General features: G+C 43.3%; 1 protein-coding gene across 7 annotated transcripts in view; it reads left to right on the top strand.

Moving 5' to 3' along the window:
* The first annotated feature begins 588 nt into the window (after positions 1–588).
* DISC1 (DISC1 scaffold protein) overlaps positions 589–26,215 on the top strand; it is a 150,166-nt gene continuing 124,539 nt past the window's right edge. The window contains exons 1-3 of one of the 7 annotated variants that reach the window (XM_081906817.1): positions 590–1,067; positions 1,825–1,946; positions 6,237–6,360. In XM_081906817.1, the coding sequence (XP_081762943.1) occupies positions 6,294–6,360 (67 nt within the window). In that variant the 5' untranslated portion in view covers positions 590–1,067; positions 1,825–1,946; positions 6,237–6,293. Of the gene's footprint in view, positions 1,068–1,091; positions 1,477–1,824; positions 1,964–6,236; positions 6,361–18,029; positions 18,139–26,215 lie in introns of those variants that run through there. The other 6 variants (XM_081906816.1, XM_081906818.1, XM_081906819.1 and 3 more) reach the window with 6 other exon arrangements.

Below are 26,215 nucleotides of genomic sequence, written 5' to 3'. Positions count from 1 at the left end.
CCCCCTCGGAGAAGCTACAACTCTGAGAGCAGATTAACAATCAGTCCCGGGAATGGGAGGTCTATGAGGGGAATAGGTTGACTTCCCAGCCCAGGCTCAGCTAATAACTTTACAGTAATTCCCGCTTTTGAGCTCCCCCCCACTCAATTATCCCGAATGTGTGGGACGTAGAAGCTGAGGCCAGGGCCGGATTTAGGTTTGATGAGGCCCTAAGCTACTGAAGGTAATGGGGCTCTTTATATGTCCAGCTGTCCTTTGTCAACAACAAATTCTCCTGTTTTTGTGTTGAATATATGCTATACGGTAATTTATGGACCTAATAGGTATCTAAAGCCATTTGCACATCGTTGCCATGTGACCAGTCCATGCAGAATGTAGGCACCCTATATATAGAAATGAGCAAACCGGTGATATTTTAGGGAGCAGGTAGGGCCCAGCATGGGAGCCTACACAACACAAAACACTGTTGCTGTATGTAGGTTTTATTATATTTGTTTTTTATCTTATATTTTGGAAATGTACATCCAGGTTTTCTTTCCTTTAAATTTTTTTGGGGCCTCTAAGAGAGTGGGGTCTTAAGCTACAGCTTGTTTAGCGTATACGTAAATCGGCACTGGCTGAGGCATGCAAAGGGAAACAGAGCGAGATTTCGACCTTTAGGGCTTCTGTGCTTCTGAGAGCTGCGCGACAGGCAGAGGCTCAACAGGTGGAGCCACCTCTAGCAAAACGACGCAGGGCAGAGGAAAAGCTTCCCTTGCCGTCCTGCGTTGGATAAAAGGCACACAAAAGCCCGGGAAGAGCGGGGGTCCGAGCATGGCGGAGCCGAGAAGTCCCGGGAGCGCTCTCTCCCCCCCACCCGGCCGGAGCGGGCCAGGGGGCGGCCTCAGTCAGCCCTTGGCTCCCGCCTGCTCCAGCGGATGCGAGTCGCCGCCGCCGAAGGGGCGGGGAAGGGGCTGCGGCCGAGGCGGCCCACGAACGGCAGCCTCGGAAGAGGAGGATGTGGAGCGGCGGCGGCCCCTCAGGAGACCTCAGGCGTCGGACCCCTGAGAGCTCGGAGCCGAAGGCCGGTGAGGATTGGGCGCTTCTCGGGCTGAGGGGGCGGCGGGGACGCCGGAGTTCCTCCTCGCCTCAGCTCCACGCCCGGCGGCGGGCGCGGGAAGAAAAGAAGCGGGATTCTTCTCCTCAGGCGGAGCCGCTTCTCTAATGGGGGAGAGCGGGAAAGCGCCGCCTCTTCCCCCTCACCCCCCTAGAGCCTTGGGAGCGGCAGGCGGCGGGAAGCAAGGGGGAAGGCTTTGCTCCCTCGGGAGAAGTTTCAGTGCTGCTTTCCCCTCCCTGTCTCCGCTGCCCCTAGAGGCGGCACTCGGGCAGCCCGGCAGCAGCAGACTAAAGCGGGGCTGCCGGTCCGTGTTCTTCCTCGCCAGGGCTCCTGGGCCTCCAACAGTCGCCGCCTCGGTTAGAGAGGCAGAAGTTGGGAAGGTCCCTCACTTGTTGACTTCCAACGGTTAAAGGCATAGGAGCCCTGCAGAGAAAAATGGGGCGGGGGGGGGTAATCCGACGAAGGGAAGTAATTGTAAAAAACAAACACGAAGGTAAAAGTTATTGTACTGCACCCTATACCGGGGCTAGGGGCCCTGGGCTATCCAGGGCTCTTGGACTACAGCCCCCATCAGCCCCAGCCAGCAAGGCCAGTGGTCAGGGAAGGTGGGAGTCTAGCAACATCTGGAGGCCACAGTTCCCCCTTCTCTGCCATATATTGTGACAGGATGTGTTATTATGATCTGTGCTCTTCTTCTTTTGCAAAGTTTCTTTTATTTCATTTTACAGCGTGTATAAAGCAGAAGTATTAACAGCAACAGGATGGAAAACAAAACTATAAAACAGGCACCTAGAATGAGTCCAGTTGTTGCACACGGGTTAAAACAACAAAAGTCTGAGTAAAGACTGTTGTTTCCAGAATATCAAGGTGACCTGTATTTGTCGATTTAACAGGATTTGTTTATCTTGCTTAACTTTAAATAGGACCACTCAGCAGCTTCCAAGGAATGCATTAAAATTATTCGTAGAAGTCCCAAGTTAAAAACGAGGTCATTATAAGCAAAAGTTACAGATGAAAATGCATATTGACAAAGTTTTTATAAAGTTTTTGTGCAGGCATCATAAAGTGTATAGATAGGGCATTCTGCCTAGTGTCAGCTAGTAGGAAGTTTCAGAATGCAGGAGTTGGCAGTCTAAAATATCAATCCCTTACAAGTGTGGAATTTTGTGGCACTTCTAAAAGTACCAGTTCAATATTTATTCATTAATTGTGGAATGATTACAGTCCTGGTTATTTAGGGTTTATATATATATATATATATATATGGTTTTGGTGTCTTCGGGTGTCTTCCCGTGTAAAAGTTGGGGTGTCTAGGCGACGTTTCGACGAGGTCTCACTCGTCATCTTCAGGCTGGTGCTTTCGGCTTCTTGTTACTGGAACAGAGCAGGATCTCAGTGTTTGAGTTCCTATAAATACTGTTGAGGGGGTGTGGTGTATAGCCTCCAATGTTCTGGGCAGAGAGGAAGTTCCCAGGCTAGTGTGCCTTTTCTTCTTTTGTTCCTTAATTACTTGCGGGATATCTTGAGTGATTTCTTGAGTGATATCCTGAGTACCACTTAGGTGGGTCATTAGGTGTGGATTAGTTGCTAAAGTCTTTGTGTCTTGACCTCTTGAACTTTGTGAAGAGTTTTTCTGAGAAGATGGCTGTACTGCACTTAGTTGTGCTCTGGCTTGGCTTCGTGTATAGGGGCGAGCTGTGGTTTTGTGGCCTGTGTCAGCCAGATCTGTGTAGGGATTGCAGGGGGGTGCAGCATCCGGAGGTGCCACCATGGTTTGGCTACTGGATGGTGTCTGTAATTTATCTGTGGAGAGGGTCTGGGTTTGGGTCTGGTGTGGTTGATTGGTGATGGCGTTCTGTGTGCCTCTGGATCTGGTGTCAGTTTTGTGGGGAGGGCTAATTTCCAGATGTCTGGCAAGCGGGATGTGTCGTCACGCTTGTTCATGTTGTGAGGGTGTTTCTCTATCTCGATGGCTTCCATGATTATTCTCTTGTGGTGATGTTCCATGTTAAAGAGCAATTTGGAATCTGCAAAATTAATTTCGTGTCCTGTTTCTTTCATGTGTTGGAAAAGAGAGGAAGTTTTTTCTTCTTTTTTGACGGCATTCTTGTGTTCTGCGATACGTGCATTTATTCGTCTGTTTGTTTGTCTAATGTACGTGGCTGGGCAGACTTTGCAGGGTATTTCATAGACCCCTTGGTTTTCCAACTGGATTTTATCCTTGGGGTTTCTGAGGATATTGGCTATTTTTTGGTTGGTGCAAAAGGCTGTTTTGATATTGTGTTTATGGAGGATTTTGCTAATTTTATCTGTAGTGCCCTTGATATAAGGAAGGAGGGCCATGCCATTGTTTTCTTCTGTGTCTTGGTTTTTGGGGGGTGTTTCTTTTTGGATTAGCTTCGTAACCCTGTTTTGCTGGTATCCATTGGCAATTAACACATTTGAGAGATTCTGTAACTCAGTTGTCAAGTGGTCTTTGTCAGCCAGGCGTTTGGTTCTGGAGATGAGAGTCTTGGCTACGGAGTTTATTTGTGCAGGGTGGTGGTGTGATTGTGCATGTAAGTAGCGGTTGGTGTGTGTTTTTTTCCGGTAGATAGTGTGTCCTAGGGAGCCATCAGGTTTTTTGTAGATTAGGACGTCAAGGAAGGGAAGTTGGTTGTTGGCTTCTATTTCCATAGTGAATTGTATTTTGGGGTGTAGGCTGTTGAGATGTGTGAGGAAGCTATCCAGTTTTTCCTTCCCGTGTGGCCAAATTACAAAGGTGTCGTCAACATATCTGAGCCAAAGTTTGGGTTTGTGTTCTGACTTGTCTAAAGCATTGGTTTCAAAGTGTTCCATGTACAGGTTTGCGATGACCGGTGAGAGGGGTGATCCCATAGGTGCTCCTTCTATCTGTTTGTATCTTTGTCCATTGTGGATGAAGTACGTGTTGGTTAGGCAGTGGTTGGTCAGGTCCAAGATGTATTCGGGGGGATTGTATTTGTTTTGAATGGCTGTCAAGGCTTCATTAATGGGCACTTGTGTGAAGAGAGATACAACATCGAAGCTCACAAGTAGGTCATTAGGATGTAGGTTTTGCTTCTTTATTGTTTCTATGAACTGGAAGGAGTTTGGAACGTGTGAAGAGATGGATTCTGCATAGGGCTGAAGTTGCTTGGCGAGAAATTTAGCGAGATTTTGTAGAGGTGAGCCTATGGAGCTGACTATTGGTCTGAGTGGTGTTCCTTCTTTGTGTATCTTGGGGAGGCCGTAGAGTTTGGGGCATCTGGATGATTTTTCTCTGGGGATGATTCTTAGCTGGATTTCTTCACTGATAGGAGAGGCTTTTATTTTACACGGGAAGACACCCGAAGACACCAAAACCTGCATTCCTGTACCCGTGAAAATCTACGAAAGCATATATATATATATATATATATATATATATGCAGGTTTTGGTGTCCTCGGGTGTCTTCCCGTGTAAAAGTTGGGGTGTCTAGGCGACGTTTCGACGAGGTCTCACTCGTCATCTTCAGGCTGGTGCTTTCGGCTTCTTGTTACTGGAACAGAGCAGGATCTCAGTGTTTGAGTTCCTATAAATACTGTTGAGGGGGTGTGGTGTATAGCCTCCAATGTTCTGGGCAGAGAGGAAGTTCCCAGGCTAGTGTGCCTTTTCTTCTTTTGTTCCTTAATTACTTGAGGGATATCTTGAATTAAGGAGGGATATCTTAAGGAACAAAAGAAGAAAAGGCACACTAGCCTGGGAACTTCCTCTCTGCCCAGAACATTGGAGGCTATACACCACACCCCCTCAACAGTATTTATAGGAACTCAAACACTGAGATCCTGCTCTGTTCCAGTAACAAGAAGCCGAAAGCACCAGCCTGAAGATGACGAGTGAGACCTTGTCGAAACGTCGCCTAGACACCCCAACTTTTACACGGGAAGACACCCGAGGACACCAAAACCTGCATTCCTGTACCCGTGAAAATCTACGAAAGCATATATATATATATATATATATATATATATATATATATATATATATATATATCTGTTGCTGTTTCTATGGCATTTTTTGTTGTTAGTACTACCAAAAATGGTAGCAATCAGCTGAAAGTCTAAAGTTTGAAGACATTCTTCTAACTAGCCCTTATTGGACCTGTTGCCACATAAGGAATTTACAGGTCATAATGCTGGAATTTGCTCTTTTATTTATTGTAACAAATAATCATCTAGATAAGCCTTTATGAAGCAAGTGCAGCCAATTTTCAGAAGACTGAAGAAGCTAGATTGGTGGGCAAGATTTATCTGTCTGCTTTGATAACTGCTTTGATTGCAACTTCCCCAATCCCATCTCCAGCCAAGAAAACAAACTAACAAAAAATAGATAAGGATTTGTTTATTTAATGGCCCACACTTGCTCCCAAAGGTGCCCAGAGCAGTAAACACTTGTGATTTAAAAAATAATGAAAGATAAAAATATATATTTAAAAACAAAAAACAGTTAAACACAATAAAACATGTAAAACAATTTTAAAAACTGATATAGCGAAAACATGTGCCTCGACAGACATGAAACAGAACGCTTTTTAGCAGGTGTGTAAGAGAGTATAGTGATGGCACCTGCTTAATGTCAAGAGGCATGGAGTTCCAAAGCACAAGTGTTGCAACATAAATTGTACTGATGAAAGTCGTTAAATTTCTTTTTTTGACAACCAAGAGAGGTGCTGTTCCTCAGAGTACTAAAAACACAGTATGTAGAAAAGCATCTTATAACTACTGTCTGTTCCACCTTGTAAATCCAACTTCAGCTTTGCAAGGACTGAGAGTTAGAGGTGGAACAGCTTTTGGGGGGGCAGGGGGAGGAGGAAACAGTTAAACATTTCTCTCCAAAGCCACTTCACTGATCTTCAAATACAAAAAAAGTGGGAGATCTGGGTCATGGATTGTCTGTCCCTGAGGATCAAACTAAATTAATTAAGGTGGCAAACCAAGCGTGGCCAACCATGATCCAATCTCCAATATATATATATATTTGGGGGGAAAGTTAAAAGGAATCATGAGACGGATTTAGATTGGAGCTGCAGTTCTGGGGAAAGGATATTTAACCCTTCACCCCCTGCACTAGTTTCCCAATCTCAGTTGCATCCCTCTGAAGCATCCCTCTTTGCACTGCAGAAGAACATGTGCACATACTGCTCAGACACACTTTGGGATGAAGAGTGTGGCATCATTTGCAGCCAGTAATTGTGGAATCATTGTGCCTCATCATTGTGGTTTAGGTGAGCAGGTTTGTACGCTTTTGCCATATGACTTGGGGTTCAAATTGATTCTTGCTGTGTCATCCAAAGTGTAGCTCTGGAACGCAGTGGGGGGGGGAATAAATACCCACAAGAACTGACACACTTATTGCTTTGTTTGACTCTACTTTTAGCTAGAAAGATATCTGACTTAGAACCTTCAAATTGCACAATAGTAGTATGCAGAGGCCCTTGGGGCCCTGGGAGCTCAAGCACCCACAGAAATCCCTGTGAAGGGGTTGGGCACCCACAAATTTCAGAACCAGGGCCATGTATGCTGCATGGCACCCACAGCTCCGAACACCCACAGTCGCTGCATCAAGTTGGCACTCCTGTTAGTATGAATAGTGCTTTGGAAAGTTTAGAAGAGAAATTTTGTGGAAGTGATCTTCCCAGATATCTTAGAGGCCTACTCAGCTGTCCCTATCATATTTCTTGTGAGATCATTAAGCAAGGCAGAACAGCTTATGCTTGCATTTTTCATGTAGCTAGCTCTGACTCTTGATTAAAATCTAGATTGTTAGCTCACTCTATATCCTCTTGTGTCAGACTGGAAGAGGTCAGTACATTCAGATAATATGCATATCAACCAAGAAATAATATACTTTCCACCAAATTCAATGATATTTTTCTGAAAACGATTTCTGGCATATGCAGTGATTTCCAGACTCCTGTGGCAATTTTAAGATATAACAAATTTATTACAGCATAGGCTTTTGGAGACTGATACGTTCTGGTGTTCCTTAAATGCTTCTGTTGTTTCTATGAATTACAAGTTGCCCATTTTTGATAGCTGTAATACCTAGTGGACTTTTCTGAAGTTTTGTATATGTCCTTTTCACATGATAATTGGTACCTCTGTATGTTAATCCATAGATTGCTAATTGCATGGAAATGTCACTGCATGCGTTCTCTCACACATAAAAGTTGTACAATCATTTCTGTATTGAAATAGTTGCAAAGTATTTTCTCAAACAAGACAAGGGCTGCTCTTCAGCACAGAGTGAAGGTTGTTTAAGTGCATTGAAACTAGTCAGCTTTAGCCAGCTACTGTGTTTTTTGTGGTCATGTAGTACAGTGATACCCCAATGCCCACACTAAAATAATTTCCTTCCTATTTGTTCTCTTCCCAAACTTCTTCACATTAATTAGAGAAGTGCATCTTATTTCCTCTTCTGCTTTTTTGCTGGTGGATTATGGGATACTTAGACCACTTACATTTTCTATGTAAAGAGTGCCTTTAAAAATACAGCCCTCTTCCACAATCATAGAATCATAGAATTGGAAGGTGCCCCAAGGGTCATCTAGTCCAGTCCCCTGTAAAGCAGAAAGCTAAAGAATCCCTGGCAGATGGCCATTCAACCTCTGTTTAAGAAAACCCCAGCAAAGGAGAGTCTGCTACCTTCCAAGGTAGTCCTTTCCATTGTTGAACAGCTTTTACAACAACAACAACAACAACAAGGGCTGCCCTTCTCCCTCCTCGGGGAAAAGCCCCCAAGAGCCGCACACACTCTGTGCGCTCTTTAAAGGTAGTGCGGCTCTTGGGGGAGCCTTCCTCCCACTGCCCGGGAGTGGCTGCGTGCAGCTATCCCATAAGGCAGGACAGCAAGAGGGATTGCTGTGCAGCGACCCCTCTTGCTGTTCTGGCTTCTGGGATTCAGAATATTTTTTTCCTTGTTTTCCTCCTCCAAAAACTAGGTGCGTCTTATGGTCTGGTGCGTCTTATAGAGCGAAAAATATGGTAGCTGGAATGGATATTTCTTGGGAATTATTTGGAAATCTGTTCAAATGGTTTGAAAACCTTTTTACCGCATCAATTGCTTATCACATTCACATTAAAGAGGGTCCTCCATTAATCCCACCCCTAGCACATTTAGCCTGATGGCTGATGATGTGGACATTCTACTATGTGAACAAAATATTCAATAACTTGCATAGGATACTGTACACATTGCTGTGTATTTCAAACTGCATGTGCATATAACAACCTGCACTTTCCCTTTATTTCTTGTTGCACTGTATGAGGTAACTAGTTTATCTGAAGAAATTCACCATCTGTTTTAATCCTACAGAGGGCATTCTAACCTTACAATTATTCTGAGTGGATATGTGTCTGGATCATATTTTCTGTTTTAAATATCTTGCATATTTATTTGGATTTTGAGTGTAGAAGGGAGACGTGATCACATGTTATACCTATTATGGAAAAACATAATGAATTAAAAAATAATAATAGTAAAACAAAAACAGTGCAAATATTCATGAAGACTTTGATGCAGTGCAGTCGCAGCAAATCTTTACTCATATCTTCTCAAAACATCAAGAAACTAGGAGCTTTTACACATCTTCCTGTTTGTTTTTGTGTAGTCATGTGAACCATCTTTGCCAAGAGAAGAATTCTTTAAATAGTGAAGTCTTTGGAACCCATTTTAAAGCCTCCTTTGGGTGTTCCCTTTTCAGTTTTATTCATAGTCCCCCAGAGAGTCAAAAGGCTTTCAGTTCCAATATAATGCCTACACTGTTTCACTGGAATTTTTTTAAAAAAGATCTCTATCAATAGACTTCTTTGTCTCTTCAGCTGAAGAAGCCCAGGAAGTCCTTAAGTCGGACAGATACTTTATTAAGTAGCCATCACCCGATCAGATGTCTGATTCAGTAAATGACATTATGCTTTGTTTTTTTGGACACTTCCATAGCCAAATATTGCTTGGCTGAAGAATTTTATTTATATGAGCGATTAACAGTCTGATCCTCTGCATGCTTACTTAGAACTAAGTCCAACTGAATTCAGTGGGAGCTTACTTTTAAATAAATGTAGATACAATTTTATCCTTAATAAATACTTACTAACGAAGAAAAAGAAATTGCCATTGTGTGTTTACCAAACAGAAGGAAAATCTCTGAAACTTGTATGGCCAGATGTTGAGTGCACTTTGCGGAATCAAGTGAAATTTGAGTAGTTTTAATATATGGGGACAGCTTTTATAAACTTCAATATGTTTATAAACTTGCAGCCCAATCCAAGGCATAAGTATGCTCTACTGGGCTTGATGGGGGTTACTGCCATGTAAGTGGGATTTTAGGATTGCAACCTCAGTGTGTAGAGTGGTTCCAAGGGAAGATTAATAACATTGAATTGTAGGTATCCAAGTTGAACATCTTTGCTTTTGTCATAGCTTATCCAGCCAAATTCTATTAGCTTTGTCAGCTTGTTGCTGTATTTGGCTCATGCCCTCCACTGCTGTTGCAAATTTAGAGAAACCTGCCTCTGTTTTGATGACACTGCATGCAGCAATACTTCTGCTTCCCTTTTTCGTGCATGATACAGATGTAAACAAGTAACTTGCATGGAATGGAAACAAAAGTGTTGGGTTTGTTGTTCTTGAGGCTTATTGATTCCTTTTGCTCTTTAATGATTCTTGAAATTCCATACTCTTGTATAGGGATTTAATTTTTTTTACTGGTAAGTTGTTATTTTGGTGTCAAGTTGGTAAAATGTGGGCTGGATGAGGTTGTTGTTAGGAGGATTTATAGCTGGTTGGCTGGCTTAACCCAAAGAGTGCTCACTAATGGTTCCTCAGCATCCTGGAAAAAAGTGTTAAGTAGGGTGCCATGAGGTTCTGTCCTGGGCCCAGCATCTTTATAAATGTCTTAGAAGAAGGAGTTGAGGGGATGCTAATCAAATTTACAGATGACATCAAACTGGAAGGGGCAGCTAATGCTGCAGAAGACAGAATCGGGATTCAATATAATAATAATAATAATAATAATAATAATAATAATAATTTTTATTTGTATCCCGTCTTCCCCACCTGTGACCTTAATGGATTGAAGAACTGGACCCAAACTAACAAAAACATTTTTATTAGGGACTAATGTAAGGTTCTACACTTAAGTAGGAATAACCAGCTGCACTAATATAAGATGGGGGATACCTGGCTTACCAGGTACATGTGAAAGGGATCTGAGACCACAAGCTTAAAATCAGTCAACAGTGTGACGCAGCAGCAAAAAATGCTAATGCTATTATAGGCTGCATCAACAGAAGTATAGGAAAGTAATAGTACCACTATTATGCCTTGGTCAGACCACACCTGGAGTACTTCGTTCAGTTCTGGGTGCCGCATTTTATGAAGCATATTGACAAACTGGAATGTGTGCAGAGGAGGGCGACCAAGATGATCAAGGGTCTGGAAACGAAGCCTTATGAGGAACAGTTGAGGGAGTTGGGTATGGTGAGCCTAGATAAGAGGAGACTGAGGGGAGATATAATGTAACCATATTCCAAAAGCTAAAGGGCTGTCACATGGAAGATGGAGCAAGCTTGTTTTCTCCTCAAGTTAGAAGAAAATAGATCAGGAAGAGTTTTCTGGTGTAGAGTTGTTTGACAGTGGAATAGACTCCCTCAGAAGGTGGTGGATTATCCTTCCTTGGAGGATTTTAAGCAGAGGTTGGATGGCTGTCTGTCATGGATGCTTTAGTTGATATTCCAGCATTGCATTGCTGGAAGTTAGACTAGATGACCCTCGTAGTCCCTTCCAACTGTACAATTCTGTGATTCTAGATAGTGACAATGGGTGGCATGTACATGGTACTGTATATAACTTCTGCTTCAGGCAAAATGGCTTCCTTCTTGGAAAGATTGTCGGGCTGAATGCTTGTGATAAATACAGTATTTTTGCATGATAGATGCTCTTTAATCCTCAATGCCTTCATTTTTAACTAAACTTCTAGATACATCTAAAAGACCAAATCGTTTTGACATAGCGTTTGTATTCAATAGGGACGCGGGTGGCACTGTGGGTTAAACCACAGAGCCTAGGACTTGCCGATCAGAAGGTTGGTGGTTCGAATCCCCGTGACAGGGTGAGCTCCCATTGCTCGGTCCCTGCTCCTGCCAACCTAGCAGTTCGAAAGCACGTCAGAGTGCAAGTAGATAAATAGGTACTGCTCTGGCGGGAAGGTAAACGGCATTTCCGTGCGCTGCTCTGGTTTGCCAGAAGCGGCTTTGTCATGCTGGCCACATGACCTGGAAGCTGTACGCCGGCTCCCTCGGCCAATAAAGCGAGATGAGCTCCGCAACCCCAGAGTCGGTCACAACTGACCTTATGGTCAGGGTTCCCTTTACCTTTACCTTGTATTCAATATTTAGATACAAATGGCATCTTCTTGTGGCAACTGGTACTAGTCCAGAATTTTAGATATTTTTGAAGGCTGTATACTTGTTTGACTTGTTTGTTATGAAATATGTCAGTCACTTGTCGCACACAAGGTCTCCAGATGCTTACAAGATATTTTAAACATATATAAAAATACATTATACTGCAAACATGTTCACAGAAAAACACACACAGCTAATATAAAAATACACAAAAAAACCCACCCGCTCCCTACAATAGCAGCAGCGACAACACATGCTCCTGATGGTTATTGTTCAAGCTGATCAACTTAGGGCAGTGTTTCCCAACCTTTTTTGGGCAAAGGCACACTTGTTTCATGAAAAAAATCTCGAGGCACACCACCATTAGAAAATGTTTAAAAAATTAACTCTGTGCCTATATTGACTATATATAAAGTAACTCTCTTTAATAGGAATCAAATAAACACAAAAATAGTATTTTATAATTACTTTATTATGAAATAGTAAGTAAACAGAAATATGAAAAATTATAAAATACTTTATTCAGTGCGCAACCTGGGCCTGTTTACCATGCGCACAACATCATCCAACACATGAACTAGGTCTGCTGGTAAAGTCTTGGCTACGAGGGCCTCACGGTGCAAAAAACAATGCGTAACAATCACATCTGGATTTCTTTCCTTCACTCTGCTTACAAAGCCTTTGAAACCTCCCTAGATATCATCGTCATTTGCATGCTGTTTCCATAGTTAAAAACCATGCTCGAGGCGGCTTACAACATGGCAATATTTACATAATTACCACTCATAAGAAACCGTATCAAAGCACCCACAACGAAATTAAGCAATCCCCACACAAGTTATAACGAGATCTATAAAGAGTAGTTTAGTATCACAAACAGCAAGATGGACATAAACAAAATAAAATCTTGACTCTAACAACCCCACCCGGCCTAAATCTCCTGCGCGCACCGATGCCCACACAGGCATTTCCAGCAGCTCTTCCTCCTCCACCTCTTTTTGCGTTGCCAGCAAAGAAGGAATGAGGAAGAAAAGGCGCAGCGGCGAAGAAGCGCGCCTTCTCAGAATGCTGCTGCTGCCCGAGGACTACATTTCCCAGAATGCCGCAGCCGCCCAGCCGAGATGCGCCCTGATTGGACGGCGTTGCTAAGCCGCTCGGCGCCGGGGCTGAGCGTTCGGCAGAGGCGCGCGCCATAAGACGGGCGTCGCGCGCGGAGCCTGGCTCGGGTCTCCAATGCTGCGGGCGGACATGGCGAGCTGGGCGGGACTCGGGTGCGCGCTGGGCGCCTGCTGCCTCCTGGGCCTCTTCTGCGGCGCCGCGCTGCCCTTCTCGCTGCAGGGCGCGAATGAGAAAGCGCCCGCCTCCCTCCCACGGCACACCAGGCAACGTCTCGCGGCACACTAGTGTGCCGCGGAACACCGCTTGGGAAACACTGACTTAGGGAGCCATCACCATTTTTTTGTTTAAGAAATTAAGGGCAGCTGGATGGTGGAGAACCTTGAAGAATTTTGAAGGCAATGATGAAATGGTTGTACAAGATCTGGGAGCAGACAGGAAAACAGTGCAGGGATTTATAAAGGGACATTGCATAGTTATAGTGACAGTAGAGGCAAATAATTTTGGCAGCAGGGTGGTAGATAGAGGTGATAGGGCAATGGAAGGCTAGACAGAAGATTGCAGCAGTCAAGGTGAAAGATGACTAGGGTGTGCAACAGTATTTTTGCCGAGAGGACAGAGAAAGGGTTACAATATTTGTAATGTTAAAGAACATACTATCACAATAAGACATCTACAGCTGAGATGTCAGAGATGGAGCAGTTCTTGGTGAAGTGAAGATCAAGAGAATATTATCATGCTCTAGTTCTGTGAGTCCAAGGGGATTTTTAGGGTTGTACTTCCTCAAAAAGCTGGCAACCATGCTGCATGATTAGCTGCTTTTGAAGCTCCCCTTGAGTTCAGAAGAGGTTTTTTGTGTTTCTGTTTGTTCAAATGGAAATATCTAAAACTCCACTGGGATACCAGAAGCCTCTGTCACAAGTCCAAACTCTCTAGCAGGGTGCTCAGAGCACTGATAGTAACTAGAAAGGACAATGTTTTTCAGTGACTTGGAAAGTGAATGTCCATGCTGTTTGGTTGACAGGGTCAATTCATTTTTTGCACAATAATAAATAAGATAATGACCTACTGTGTCATATTAATAATGCTTGATCTGAAAGGTCAAGCAATTTTCCATTTGGTTAATTCATTTACATGGGGAAAAACACAAGCATTAACTCAGGGTCATATAGACAGTTTCGAGAGAAGTGTGTTTACTCTGTATTTAAATTCATGTTAAATTTTAAACCAGGTTACTTTTCAAGAGGTGTATGAATGTAGCTGAAACAGAAGAATAAAAATGATCTGATTAAAAAAAAACATTTGGTTTGAAAGGGTCTTGAGCAAGGGGCCTTCCAGTGGGCCCTTCCAAAGTCTAGCAGAGAACAGATAGGGATGGGCAGAAGGGATGGCATTGAAAGCAGCACAGCTGCCTCTGAGTACTTTCTCAGCCCAGCCCCTGATGGCACCACCTGAGAAAAGTGTCTCACCCCTCATGGGTTTTTTAAAAAATATATATATTTTATTAAAGATTTCTTGGTTTAAAAAAGTATCTGCAATGTCTCTTTTCTCAAGTTACATTTTCTACAGATCAGTTTCATTTGTTGAGACATTAGTGCAGGCATAGGCAAACTCGGCCCTCCAGGTGTTTTGGGTCTACAATTCCCACCATCCCTGACCACTGGTCCTGTTAGCTAGGGATGATGGGAGTTGTGGTCCGAAAACATCTGGAGGGCCGAGTTTGCCTATGCCTGCATTAGTGTTACATTAGGAAGAAAAGGGGGAAAGAGGTGGAGGGGGCCATGGTGAGTGGGGGTGGAGTCGGGTGGCAATGTTACTATTTTACTTAATGTATGTGTGGGGTTTTGTGTCAGTGTCGCTTATGCGGTTTCTCTTCACTATTCGCTTGTGTTTCTTTGGTGAGAGAGGTTGGGGTTGGCCTAGGGTGTGGTTGTTTGTTTGTGATTGGCTGTGGTGAACTATGTAAGTGAGGTGGGTGGGGCCTCACCCCTCCTGTATAGGATTTCAGCCTTAGGAATCGATGGGCTGTTAGCAACTTTAAAATATCTCATTGATTTTTCTCGTTGTTTATTTTGTGAATTTATATTCTGTCCTTCAGTATAAATTAATATTAGAATACTGGCTTTCAATAAAATCCAGCAGAAAAATAGAACTTTTAAAATTTGCTACATAACATATTGAAAGGTGATGTTATCAAGTTCTTACAATTTCCAAAAGATTACTCATTCCAAATGCAGTGCTCTTTTCTCTGCCTTCCTTCCATTCTTTAAGTACGGTATCTGAATAACATGTCCTGATTCTGCTATGTGATCTTATGTGATCCTGTGCATTACATTACATTATATTGTAGTTTTGAATATGCAGTAAATATATTGGAACAGCCACAGTGATATAATTGGGATAGCTAGAGATCAGTCACAATCCAGAATTTTATTAAATTGAATGGCCAAATTTTGGACATATCTGACTTATTGACCTGAAATGGCAGCTTCAGTGTTTGTTGTCTTATTCTCATTATAGGCAATCACTACTGAGTTGCTAGGAGAAGATTGCTTTCTATTTCAGTAAACTCAATTCTCATTCCAAGTGGACTGTGTGTCAGACACTTAATTTGCAATATATTCCCCTGGTGAAATTAAAAATTCAAATAGTTCAGCTGGAACACTCAAACTGTGCTTGCTTCTTAAATTGGCCTCTGTTGGCGTGTTGTCGTGCTGCCTTTTATCTGCCTGATGAGTCGTATACTGAAGCACTCACCAGGTGTTTTGACAGAAGCGAGTGGCGTTGAGGCCAAAGATTTGTCTTTCAGCCAATAGCTTGAGACATGAGTGACTTATTAAATAGCTCCTCAAAGGCGACAGTAATACAAGACATCACATTCTACCAGGTAATGCTGCCCGTTAAAGTATTGTTAGAACCCTATATTGAGTTTCAACAAAAACCATTTTGTATACAAGTAGCCTAACTCCAGCAAGTTTGACTTAACCTAACAAAGCTTACTTTGAAGTAAATTAGAGACCTAAATTTTCAAGCTATCTTCTGCTTAGGATTGTCAGTGAATCAGACCAAATCATTGAGCGCAGGACTGGAATCTTTTCCAGCTGTTTTTATTGGACATACACCTGTGCAGTAAATGCAGTACAAAGTGATATAAAAAAATACACATACAGGGTTGGTCTTCTTAATTTGTGGGGCATGTGTGAAGTAGAAAATTGAACTACAGTCTACAGTTTACATTCTACTCATGCAAAAACACTAGGCAGGCCCCACAAATAACCCAGTGATGCATTTTAAATAAAAGCACACATTCTACTCATGTAAAAAGATGCTGATTCCCAGACCGTCTGCAGGCCGTATTTAGAAGGTGATTGAGCCAGATCCGGCCCCCGGGCCTTAGTTTGCCTACCCATGAGCAAAGCCATAAGTCAGGTGAGAGGTCAAGGAAGAAGAAGAAAAATCTGTTATGGTACAATGGACCAGAGATTTTGGTTTGTTGTTTAGTCGTGTCCGACTCTTTGTGACCCCATGGACCAGAGCATGCCAGGCACTCCTGTATTCCACTGCCTCCCTCAGTTTGGTCAAACTCATGCTGGTAGCTTCGAGAGCACTGTCCAACCACCTCGTCCTCTGTCGTCCCCTTCTCCTTGTGCCCTCCATCTTTCCCAACATCAGGGTCTTTTCCAGGGAGTCTTCTCTTCTCATGAGGTGGCCAAAGTATTGGAGCCTCAGCTTCACGATCTGTCCTTCCAGTGACCACTCAGGGCTGATTTCCTTAAGAATGCATAGGTTTGATCTTGTAGTCCATGGGACTCTCAAGAGTCTCCTCCAGCACCAGAGATTTTGGTTACAACATCCAAATGGAATCATGGGAAAGGTTGTGGAGGGAGGACCTGAAATTCACTGTGTGCTGCGATTTGAAAGAGAATTTTATGAAAATGCTCTACAGATGGTACTTAACACCTGGAAAACTGTCCAAAATGTATAAATCTAGGTTAAACATCTGCTGGAGATGCAGGGAGGCAGAAAACACTATGCTCCATATGTAGTGGAACTGCAAAAAAACCCAGGGAATTTGGGGAAACAATATATAACGAACTTAAAAAAATGTTTAAATGTTCCTTCCCTAAGAAGCCTTAAGCCTTACGTATAATGATCAATGAAATTCCAAAAAGGGTAAGGTAACTTTTTATGTATGCAGTAGCAGCAACAAGAATTCTGATTGCTAATGTATGGAAAGGAGATTCTACTCCCTCAAAATTAGACCGGCTGAATAAAATGTTAGAATATGCAGAGCTAGCAAGATTAACAGCAAGATTCCAAGACCATACAGAACAAAAATTTAATAAAGAGTGGAATATTTACAGAGAATATCTAAAAGAACATTGTAATAATCTAAATTCTTTGTCAGGCCTGGGTTGACTTCTGCATAAAATAAGAGAATTTTACAAAATTTACACAACTGAACAACCTATGAGAGAGAACGTTAAGTGCACAGTTGTAATGTAATTCAGGAACCACAATGTGGGGATTGGAAGTCACGTCAGAATTCATGACATATCAATTCAATCTTTTAATTTTTTGTAATGAGTGTTGATTTTGGATTGCCTTTTGTTGATCGTTGCATACTGTTTTGTTTTGTACTTGTTTTGTTTTTAAAACCAATAAAGCATTTTTTCTTTTTTCTTTTTAAAAAACCTTTAGTTCTGTGTCAGTTTATGCCTTCTCTGGTACTTTCTTCCAGAAGATTAAAGGTACCCCTGCCCGCGCGGGCCAGTCGTGTCTGACTCTAGGGTTGTGCGCCCATCTCACTTAAGAGGCCAGGGGCCAGCACTGTCCGGAGACACTTCCGGGTCACGTGGCCAGCGTGACGAAGCTGCTCTGGTGAGCCAGCACCAGCGCAGCACACGGAAACGCTGTTTACCTTCCCGCTATAAAGCGGTACCTATTTATCTACTTGCACTTAGGGGTGCTTTCAAACTGCTAGGTGGGCAGGAGCTGGGACCGAAAGATGGGAGCTCACCCTGCTGCGGGGATTCAAACCGCCAACCATGCGATCGGCAAGCCCTAGGCCCTAAGGTTTTACCCACAGTGCCACCCGCGTCCCAGAAGATTAGGTGTACATTTTTGGTGCATCCCCCCTGTGGAAGCATTGGAAGCTGAACTGGATAAAAAAATCCTACAGGGTAGATCAGTGGTTCCCCCCAAAATTTCCTCAGTCTGCTTGAAAATTGCTGGGGGGTCTTGGTATGCCACTTAGTGATTTTTTTCTGCCTGTGGTAACAAATGTGCTGTGCTATTTGCTGTTAGGATTTTTAATTGCATTTTTACGGATATGTTGTGGACCACCTGAATGAAGCTTACAGATCACTGGTGGTCAATGGATCACAGTTTCGGAAGCCCATGGAGGTGGGGAGAGAGTTTGCATCTGAAATGATGCAAATCTACTCCTAGTGTTGTTTCCTACTAGAACTCTGATCAGCAAGGTAAAATGTTGTTCTTTAACCCAAACAGTTTAAGTGGCTTGCTTAAAGTTAAACCATGACTACTTGCAGCAGATGGTATCTTCTGGGAATAGGAAACTTACAAGAAGGATCTTTCCTCTAGTTAAGAGTAATGTGAATAACAGGAAGCAACTTGCCAGCTGGTGTTTCTCCTGTTTCCAAAAGTGTGCAGTGTCGCTGCTTTCTCAATATGCACTTCTCTACTGTAGTGTGCCATTTAAAGACATGTTCAAGGGGACTGAAAGCAGCAAAGGATTTTTCAGTCTTACAAGAAGCTATCATTTAATGATATATCACAACAATGGTATATATTGCTTTTAAATTTTGCACTCTGTATGTGGCAGGGACGCGGACTTATAAAAAATATTGGGGGGGCCCGGGAAAGCTCATGAATAATAAATAAGCTCATGAATATGCAAATAAAGTGACGCCGCCTCCTCGTGAGCGAATAGGGGAGAGCGTGCTGCGCCTATTAATCAGCTCCAAAGGAAATTGGGTGGAGCTTTTGCTCGGGAGGGAGGGCAGGAGGCATGCAGCCCGCCCCTCCCTGTGCATTTTGGGCTGGGGGAGGGGCGGCGATGGCGCTCTGCTGGAGGGGCGCCGGAGATTATTGGGGGGGGCGGAGCCCCCCCAAACGAATTTTTGAGGGGGCTCGGGCCCCCTCAAGCCCCATGGAGTCGGCGCCTATGGTATGTGGGTGTGTTTAAATGAACAGGTGGTATTTCAGCCTTTGTAACCTTGCTTTGTGCAGCAAGGTGATGCAGATTTGAAAAACAAACAAATATTAATCAGTTCATTTTATGACTTGACTTGGTGCAGTTCAGTGCCTCCTTGCTTCACTGGGTGGTGCCTGTTGGAGATAAGCAGTGTCCAGTGCACAGCGGAATGATGAAAAGTATGAGCCAACATGCTCTATACTACTTTATTTACAGTTCAAAGCTGGTAAGTTACAGAAAAACATCTTCCCTCTGCCGGAGCAGAGAAAGCGTCATCTCTCCTCTGAAGCACGGAGAGAATCACAAACTGAAACTGCAAAGAACAGTGAAAAACAGGAAACCAGTGTACGTCACATCCAGTCTCCCATTCCCGTGGGAAAACCTCCAACAGTACATCCTGTGGAATGTAAACATTGTCTTGTGACAAGCCCTTCGCTGCACAGAGAAGAAAGCAGAAACCAACATCCTCCCCCTTTCTGTGAACATCTCTGGGCAGCGTGTTCGTACAATATCAGTACAAACCCAACTTCTGCACATAGGTACAGTGTTGATCCCTTGAAACAATCTTGGACAATACATCAGCAGGAATTTCATTACCTGGCATATAGGACACCGTTACGAGTCCCTTCTGAATACATTCCCTAGCATGTTGCACCTTCAATTGCAAGTGCTTCGTGCTTTGCTTACAACCTTCAGAATTCAGCAAAGCCAAACATGCTTTGTTGTCCTGGTAAACCTGGATTGGACATTTGACAGGAATTTTCATGTCTTTGCACAATTGTAACAACCATTCACAATCTTTAAGTGAATAAGACAGTGCATTCAGTTCAGCTTCACAAGTACTTAAGCTAACTGTTGTTTGCTTCTTGCATGACCAATCAAATAGACCCTGATTGTACTTATAGCAAACTCCAGACGTACTTTTCCTGTCTGTAGTGTCACTTCCAAAACTTGCATCTGCAAATATCTCAAGACCACCAGACTTCTGATTGTTAAATCTCAGTCTGTAATGCATAGTGCCTTTCAAATACCGCGCTATGCGTTTCAGAGCTTTCCAATCCTTAACAGTAGGATTGTTGACTTGTCTGCTTAGCAAATTACAGCTAACAGCAATGTCTGGTCTTGAACATCTGGCAATGAAGTTTAGCTTGCCTAGCACACTTCTGTACAGTGTAGTGTCAGAAAATGCTTCTTCAGTGTCATCTACCTGATAACCTGTTATCATCGGTGTGTCCACAGGGTTAGCATCCATCAGGTTTAGTTTGCTTAACACATCAGCAATTTTCCGTGACTGGTGTACTAGAATGTTACCATCTTGATCTCTCTCTATTTCCAGAGATAGGTAGTTGTTTACCTCACCAAGATCTTTCATGTCAAAGTGCTCTTTCAGTTGAGCTAGGGCGTTATTGTACATTGTGACATCTTTCCAAAAGAATAAAAGATCATCAACATAAAACAAACAATACAGTTTCTTTTGCCCCTCCTCTTTGACAAATACACATGGATCAGATTTCCCTTGCTTAAAACCTAAAGAAAACAATACTTCAGTGAGTTTTGTGTGCCAACACCGTGCACTTTGTTTGAGACCATAAAGTGACTTTTTCAGAGCACAAACAAATCCCTGTTTTACCTGTACGCCATCAGGTGGAAGCATATAAAGTGATTCACCTAGAGATCCGTACAGAAAAGCTGTATTCACATCATGGTGACTAATGTGTAGATTTTCTTCTGCAGCTAGCTTGAGCATAAGCCTAATGCTCTCATACCTCACTGTGGGTGAGTAGGTCTCGTGATAGTCTTCACCTGGTACCTGTGCAAATCCTCTGGCTACCAATCTGGCTTTGTGTCTGACTATCTTGCCATTTTGATCAGTCTTCGCTTTGAAGACCCATTTGCTTCCAAGCAATTTCATTCCTGGAACTACTGGAACAAGTTCCCATGTTTTGTTCCTTTCCAAGGAATCAAGCTCAGCCTTCATGGCATTTAACCATGGCTCAGCTTCCTTTGAATCCAAATCCTGGATTTCTTGGAAACTTGAAGGTTCAAAAACCTTCTTGGAGCTTTTAACAGCTGTTACTGCTATCTTAGCAAACTCATCAGCAAATCTCTTTGGAGGTCTGCCTTTTGTGGCTCTCTGTGACCTACGAATTAGCCTTAGGTCTTCAACACTCTCCTCTTCCTTCTTGGGAGAAAGGCGACCTATTGTGAACAATGGTTCCTCCAATTCTTGATCAGAGCTTTCAGAGGGTCGCATAGAGGCTTTCGCACTCTTGAAATCCTCTGAATCATCCGATTCAGTTTCAGTTTCAGAATCAGAACCTTCATCAGTGGGTGTGGGTTGTTGTGGTTGCTTTTGACTATCCTCAGTCTCATCACTGTCATCAGGATAACATTGGAAAATTCCCACATTCTCCCCCCACTTGGCATTGTACTCAACACTTCTTGTGAGCTTAATTTCCTTAGAGTCAGTCATCATTATTCTGTAAGACCCTTTCTGATAACCTAGAAAGATACCATGCAATCCACGCTTGTCTAACTTGGAGTTTTGTGGTGAGTGAACCCACATGTCAGAACCAAAAATTTTCATGTGTTTGATGTATGGCTTCTTGCCAAACATCTTCTCATAGGGGGTGCAACCAATCGCTGAAGATAACCTGCGATTATAACTGTAAGTGAAACATGAGAGAGCTTCGGCCCAATAACTCTCTGGAAGATTTGCATCATGCAGCAAGGTTTTTAACCCTTGAAGCAATGTCTGATTTGCTCGTTCCGCAAGTCCATTCTGCCATGGCGAGCGAGGACTAGACAAATCGTGTTGAATTCCTTTCTCAGCCAGAAAAGCTTCAAACTGCTGAGAAGTGAATTCTCCCCCCCGGTCGGTGAAAAGAATCTTTATCTTCTTACCATGCACATTTCCCAACCAAGCACAGAATTCCTTGAACCTAGGAAAAGCCTCTGATTTCTGCTTGAGATTATACACATAAATATATCTGGAAAATGCATCAATGAGAACCATGAAGTACCTATTCCCACCCAAAGAGGGCGCTAGTGGTCCAACTAAATCAGCATGAATAATTTGGTATGGTTCTGTAGCTTGCCTACTAGACACCTTACCTTTCGCAGCCATTTTCACCTTGTTTGCTGCGCATGCCTTGCACTTCATGTGGTACCTGCAGGGTTTAATAGTCATACCTTCAACCAAGGCAGGCATTTTAGATACTGCCTCAAAATGCAAATGAGCAAATTTCCTGTGAAAATCGTGAATACATTCTGCATGCAAACTTTTGTTAGAACCTGCAATGCAACAAGTGTCATCCTGCACAACATCATCATAATACAAAAGAAACAAACGATCAACAAATTCAGCATACAATTGATAATCATTTTTCTTGGTGATGATGCATCTATTGTTCTTAAAGGAAACGTCTATTTTCCGCTCCATCAGCTGTCCAACGCTAAGCAGATTATGTTTCGCGTCCGGCACATAAAGCACGTCCTGTATCGATAAGTCCAAACTGTGAAGAACAACGGTTCCGTAGCCTTTACTGGGGATTGTGTGGTCATCCGCCTGGTGAATCGCACCTTCCTGCGGTGTAAAAGACACGAACAGTCGCTTATCGTTGCACATGTGATGCGTTGCAGCCGAATCAACAACGAAGAAAGATCTAGACGTCTTCTGGACCTCTGCAACCTCTGCAACCTTTGTAACCTTTGGAGCGTAGCGTGAGACCATTGCCTTGTGTTGCGTTGTCCTGGACACCGGACCTTTGCCTTTGCTCTGGCCTTTTCCACGCGATGAGCTTCCGTTGCGCTGCTCTGTCTTGGCCCTGGGATATTTGCATTCCCTCTTCATATGGCCTAGACGTCCACACGAGTAGCATTTCACTGCCTTCAAAGCTTTGGCGCCATCTGGTGGTTCCACTGCACTATGGGATGACATCTGTGAAGTCTCCCCCTTGTTGATGCAGCTAGCACCCCGCCGATCCGCTTCATTCAATATCACGGCAGTAACATAGTCCACTGTCAGCTGAGCAGTTGGCTGTACAGCAATCTGAGTTGCAACAGACTCCCAACCTGAACCCAAAGATTGTAGTATCATGAAGGAATACACAGCCTCTGGAAAGTTGAGTCCTCTCTGTTGCAGCTCATGTCTCAGATTCTGCATCTCCATCAGATGTATACGCACATCTCCACCTTCAGCAAGAGCCATATTATGCAGCTTGTTGAAGTAAAACATAGTGGACCCAGCTTCTGTCCTTAAGTGAGCCTCTTTCAAAGCATCCCAAATTTCTTTGGCTGAGGTCTTATCACGCAATAGACAGAGCTCTTCTGGGGATACTATCAATGTAAGAGTTCCCCTTGCCTTGGAATCCTTAGCTTTCCATTCATCTGTAATTGGAGCTGGGAGGGTTTCTGAAATTACCTTAAACAGACCCTCTTTCCGCAGAATTGCCTCTGCATACAAAACCCAGTCCGCGTAATTTTTCTTATTGAGCTTAGGAATCCCACAAGCATCCTGAAGGGCCATCATGACTCTGGCATTCGCCTTCTGCGTCATGTCTGCTGCTTTAAATCAGACTGCTTTAATCCAAAGGCAATTTCAAAACAGCCTCTGCCTTGCCTGAGCTGCTCTTCTGTTTATTTGCTTTGCTTATCTGCAGCTGCTTCAAACTGCATTCCAAAAGCAAGTTCAATAGCGAAAGTCCCCAAGTGCTTTCTCTATGTCCTAATTCTTGCTGCGTCACTGAATTCTGCAGCTGCTTTGAAACAACAGCATTTGTAAAAGTTACTTTCACTTTCCCAGCCATCCAAGCCACTACGCTTGTGCCGTGGAAAACGGCTTTAAAAGTTCAAAGTCCAGCCTTAAAGCCATTAATTAGAAGCTGGCAGGCTGCCCGGAGCAGTAGCACATACCTTCATCAATCATTTTGACGCGCAGAGCAGATACCTTGCGATCCGTGCCTCTGCCGCTGTTCCGATCCTCTTTGCTCCTTTATTCCTTTGCCAGGAGCCCGACTTCTGAAGACCAATCTCAAAACACTGCATTTTTCTGGGCCCGAAACCAAATGTTGGAGATAAGCAGTGTCCAGTGCACAGCGGAATGATGAAAAGTATGAGCCAACATGCTCTATACTACTTTATTTACAGTTCAAAGCTGGTAAGTTACAGAAAAACATCTTCCCTCTGCCGGAGCAGAGAAAGCGTCATCTCTCCTCTGAAGCACGGAGAGAATCACAAACTGAAACTGCAAAGAACAGTGAAAAACAGGAAACCAGTGTACGTCACATCCAGTCTCCCATTCCCGTGGGAAAACCTCCAACAGTACATCCTGTGGAATGTAAACATTGTCTTGTGACAAGCCCTTCGCTGCACAGAGAAGAAAGCAGAAACCAACAGTGCCATCCTTGAAGGCTTATATTTCAAGACTTTGCAAAACTGTGAAATTGATAGGTGTATTCTCTTTAAAAGCAACAAACACATATTCAAATGGGCTGTCCTTTCCTGCCATAGTTCTGCTATGAGGGAGGAGAAAGATGGGAGAAAGCATGTATTTTATTTTGTATTCTCTCACTCGCTGTTTCTTATAGTTGCATACCCTCCAACACTTCTTTGATGAAAGTAGGGGCATCCTAGTTGTTGGTTCCAGACTGGCAAGGTAAACATAAGGCTGGGTTCTGTGGTGGTAATTGCAGCAGTTAAAGGGAGGAGTTGCGGAGGGACTCAGATTTTATTGGAATGGGGGCTTCAGGGAGAAGGGGAGTGAGTTGGTGTGACAGTAGATCTGGAATTAGGGAGCATTGGGGCTGGTTGGGCATGAGTGTGTGCTAGCTTGGTGCTATCTGAGTGTACGGGTGCCAACTTGAATAAAATATTGGGGGAGCAGGTTAGCCCCACTCCACATAATTGATCCAAAGGTGTGGCACACGCACACACTATTTGAATGGCAATCAAATTTGGGTGGGGGCTGGCCACCTCAATACCCTCAATGGGGTGTGCGTACAAAGAGACCTCAGCCCCTAGGAGTTGGCTCCTATGTCTGAGTGATTCTCACTGGGGTTTGGGGTATTTGGCAGTGACTTGGGGACCAAGGCGAAGTCATTGGCCAGTTGGAAAGACCTCAAAGGGGCAAAACATCTCAGAAATATCTCAGATGGAGAAAGCTTTTTGCAAAAGGCATTGATTTGGACCCTGGAGAGATACTGCTAGTTGGAATGCACAACACTTGGGTAATTGAACCAGTGGTTCTCTCAGAACACAACAGTTTTGTTTTTCATATATTCAGAGGGTTTGGCAAAGTATTGGCCCTAAAAATGGTGGCAAGGTCTTTGATAGAAACTGGTTTATATATTCCTTATGTGTTGGAGCACAGCTATATACTTATCCGTAAAGCCATACTAGGCTCAAAATGTGTGGAAGCACTTATGTAGACCATAAAAGTTTAATGTTTGAAAATAAAAACAGGCCATGAAAACAGGTCTGAAGCTAAAGTTGAAAATTGGAATTGAATGTGAAATGCAGCTGGATTATGGCACACAGAAGAATTTCTGTGATTGTAAATGGAACAGAAGCACTCTGTGATATGGTGCCATCTATGTCCATGGTGCTTTGCAAGGAACTGATATGACAGGTCCCTATTCCAAGGAGCTTACAATCGAAAATAGGCAATAGGAAAATGGTCCAGCTGCTATTATTCTTCACATTAACAGCAGGCAGTCTGAATCTTATTGCTGAATTTTCAATGTGAGGGACAGCACAGGTGGAGAGAAAACAACTGTCATTCAGCCTTCAAAGGGCATGAACAAAAAGGGGTGGGAGGAGTGGGGGAAGAGGGTTATCCATCACAACGTCACACCAGGGCTGTGTGCCTACGCCTTTGTCAATGGAGTACAAGGAGTTAATACAGTAATGTGTGCAGGGTTAGAATAACCAGCAGACATTGCCAGACATTCCACTGATCATGGTGGGGAGAAGGGTACTCTGCAAGAGTTTATTTATATGTGCATTACTAGGCAGTTTTTGGGCCCCCAATGCAATTTGCAATACATTAAAACAATAACATAATTTAAACAATTTAAAACATTATACAATTTGGGGAAATTAAAACTCAATGCCCTAGTTAAATGCTTTTAAAAACAGGGGTTCTAGGGCATGAATGGGTCAATCAATTAGCTGTCCATGTGCCAATCACTTTGAATGGCTGACATAATGTACACTTAGACATGTGTACGTACATCTTGTCCCTGTATCTAGGGATGGAATGAAATTCAAAATCCGTGATCTCGTATGCAAGGGCTGTGCCTGTCTATTCAGATACAGATCTATACACATAATAGATAATGTGC

Source organism: Podarcis melisellensis, assembly GCF_964234715.1.
Source record: "Podarcis melisellensis genome assembly, chromosome: 3".
NCBI lineage: Eukaryota > Metazoa > Chordata > Lepidosauria > Squamata > Lacertidae > Podarcis > Podarcis melisellensis.
Note: the sequence above shows the minus strand (reverse complement) of the source record. Positions and strands in the feature narration are given on the sequence as shown.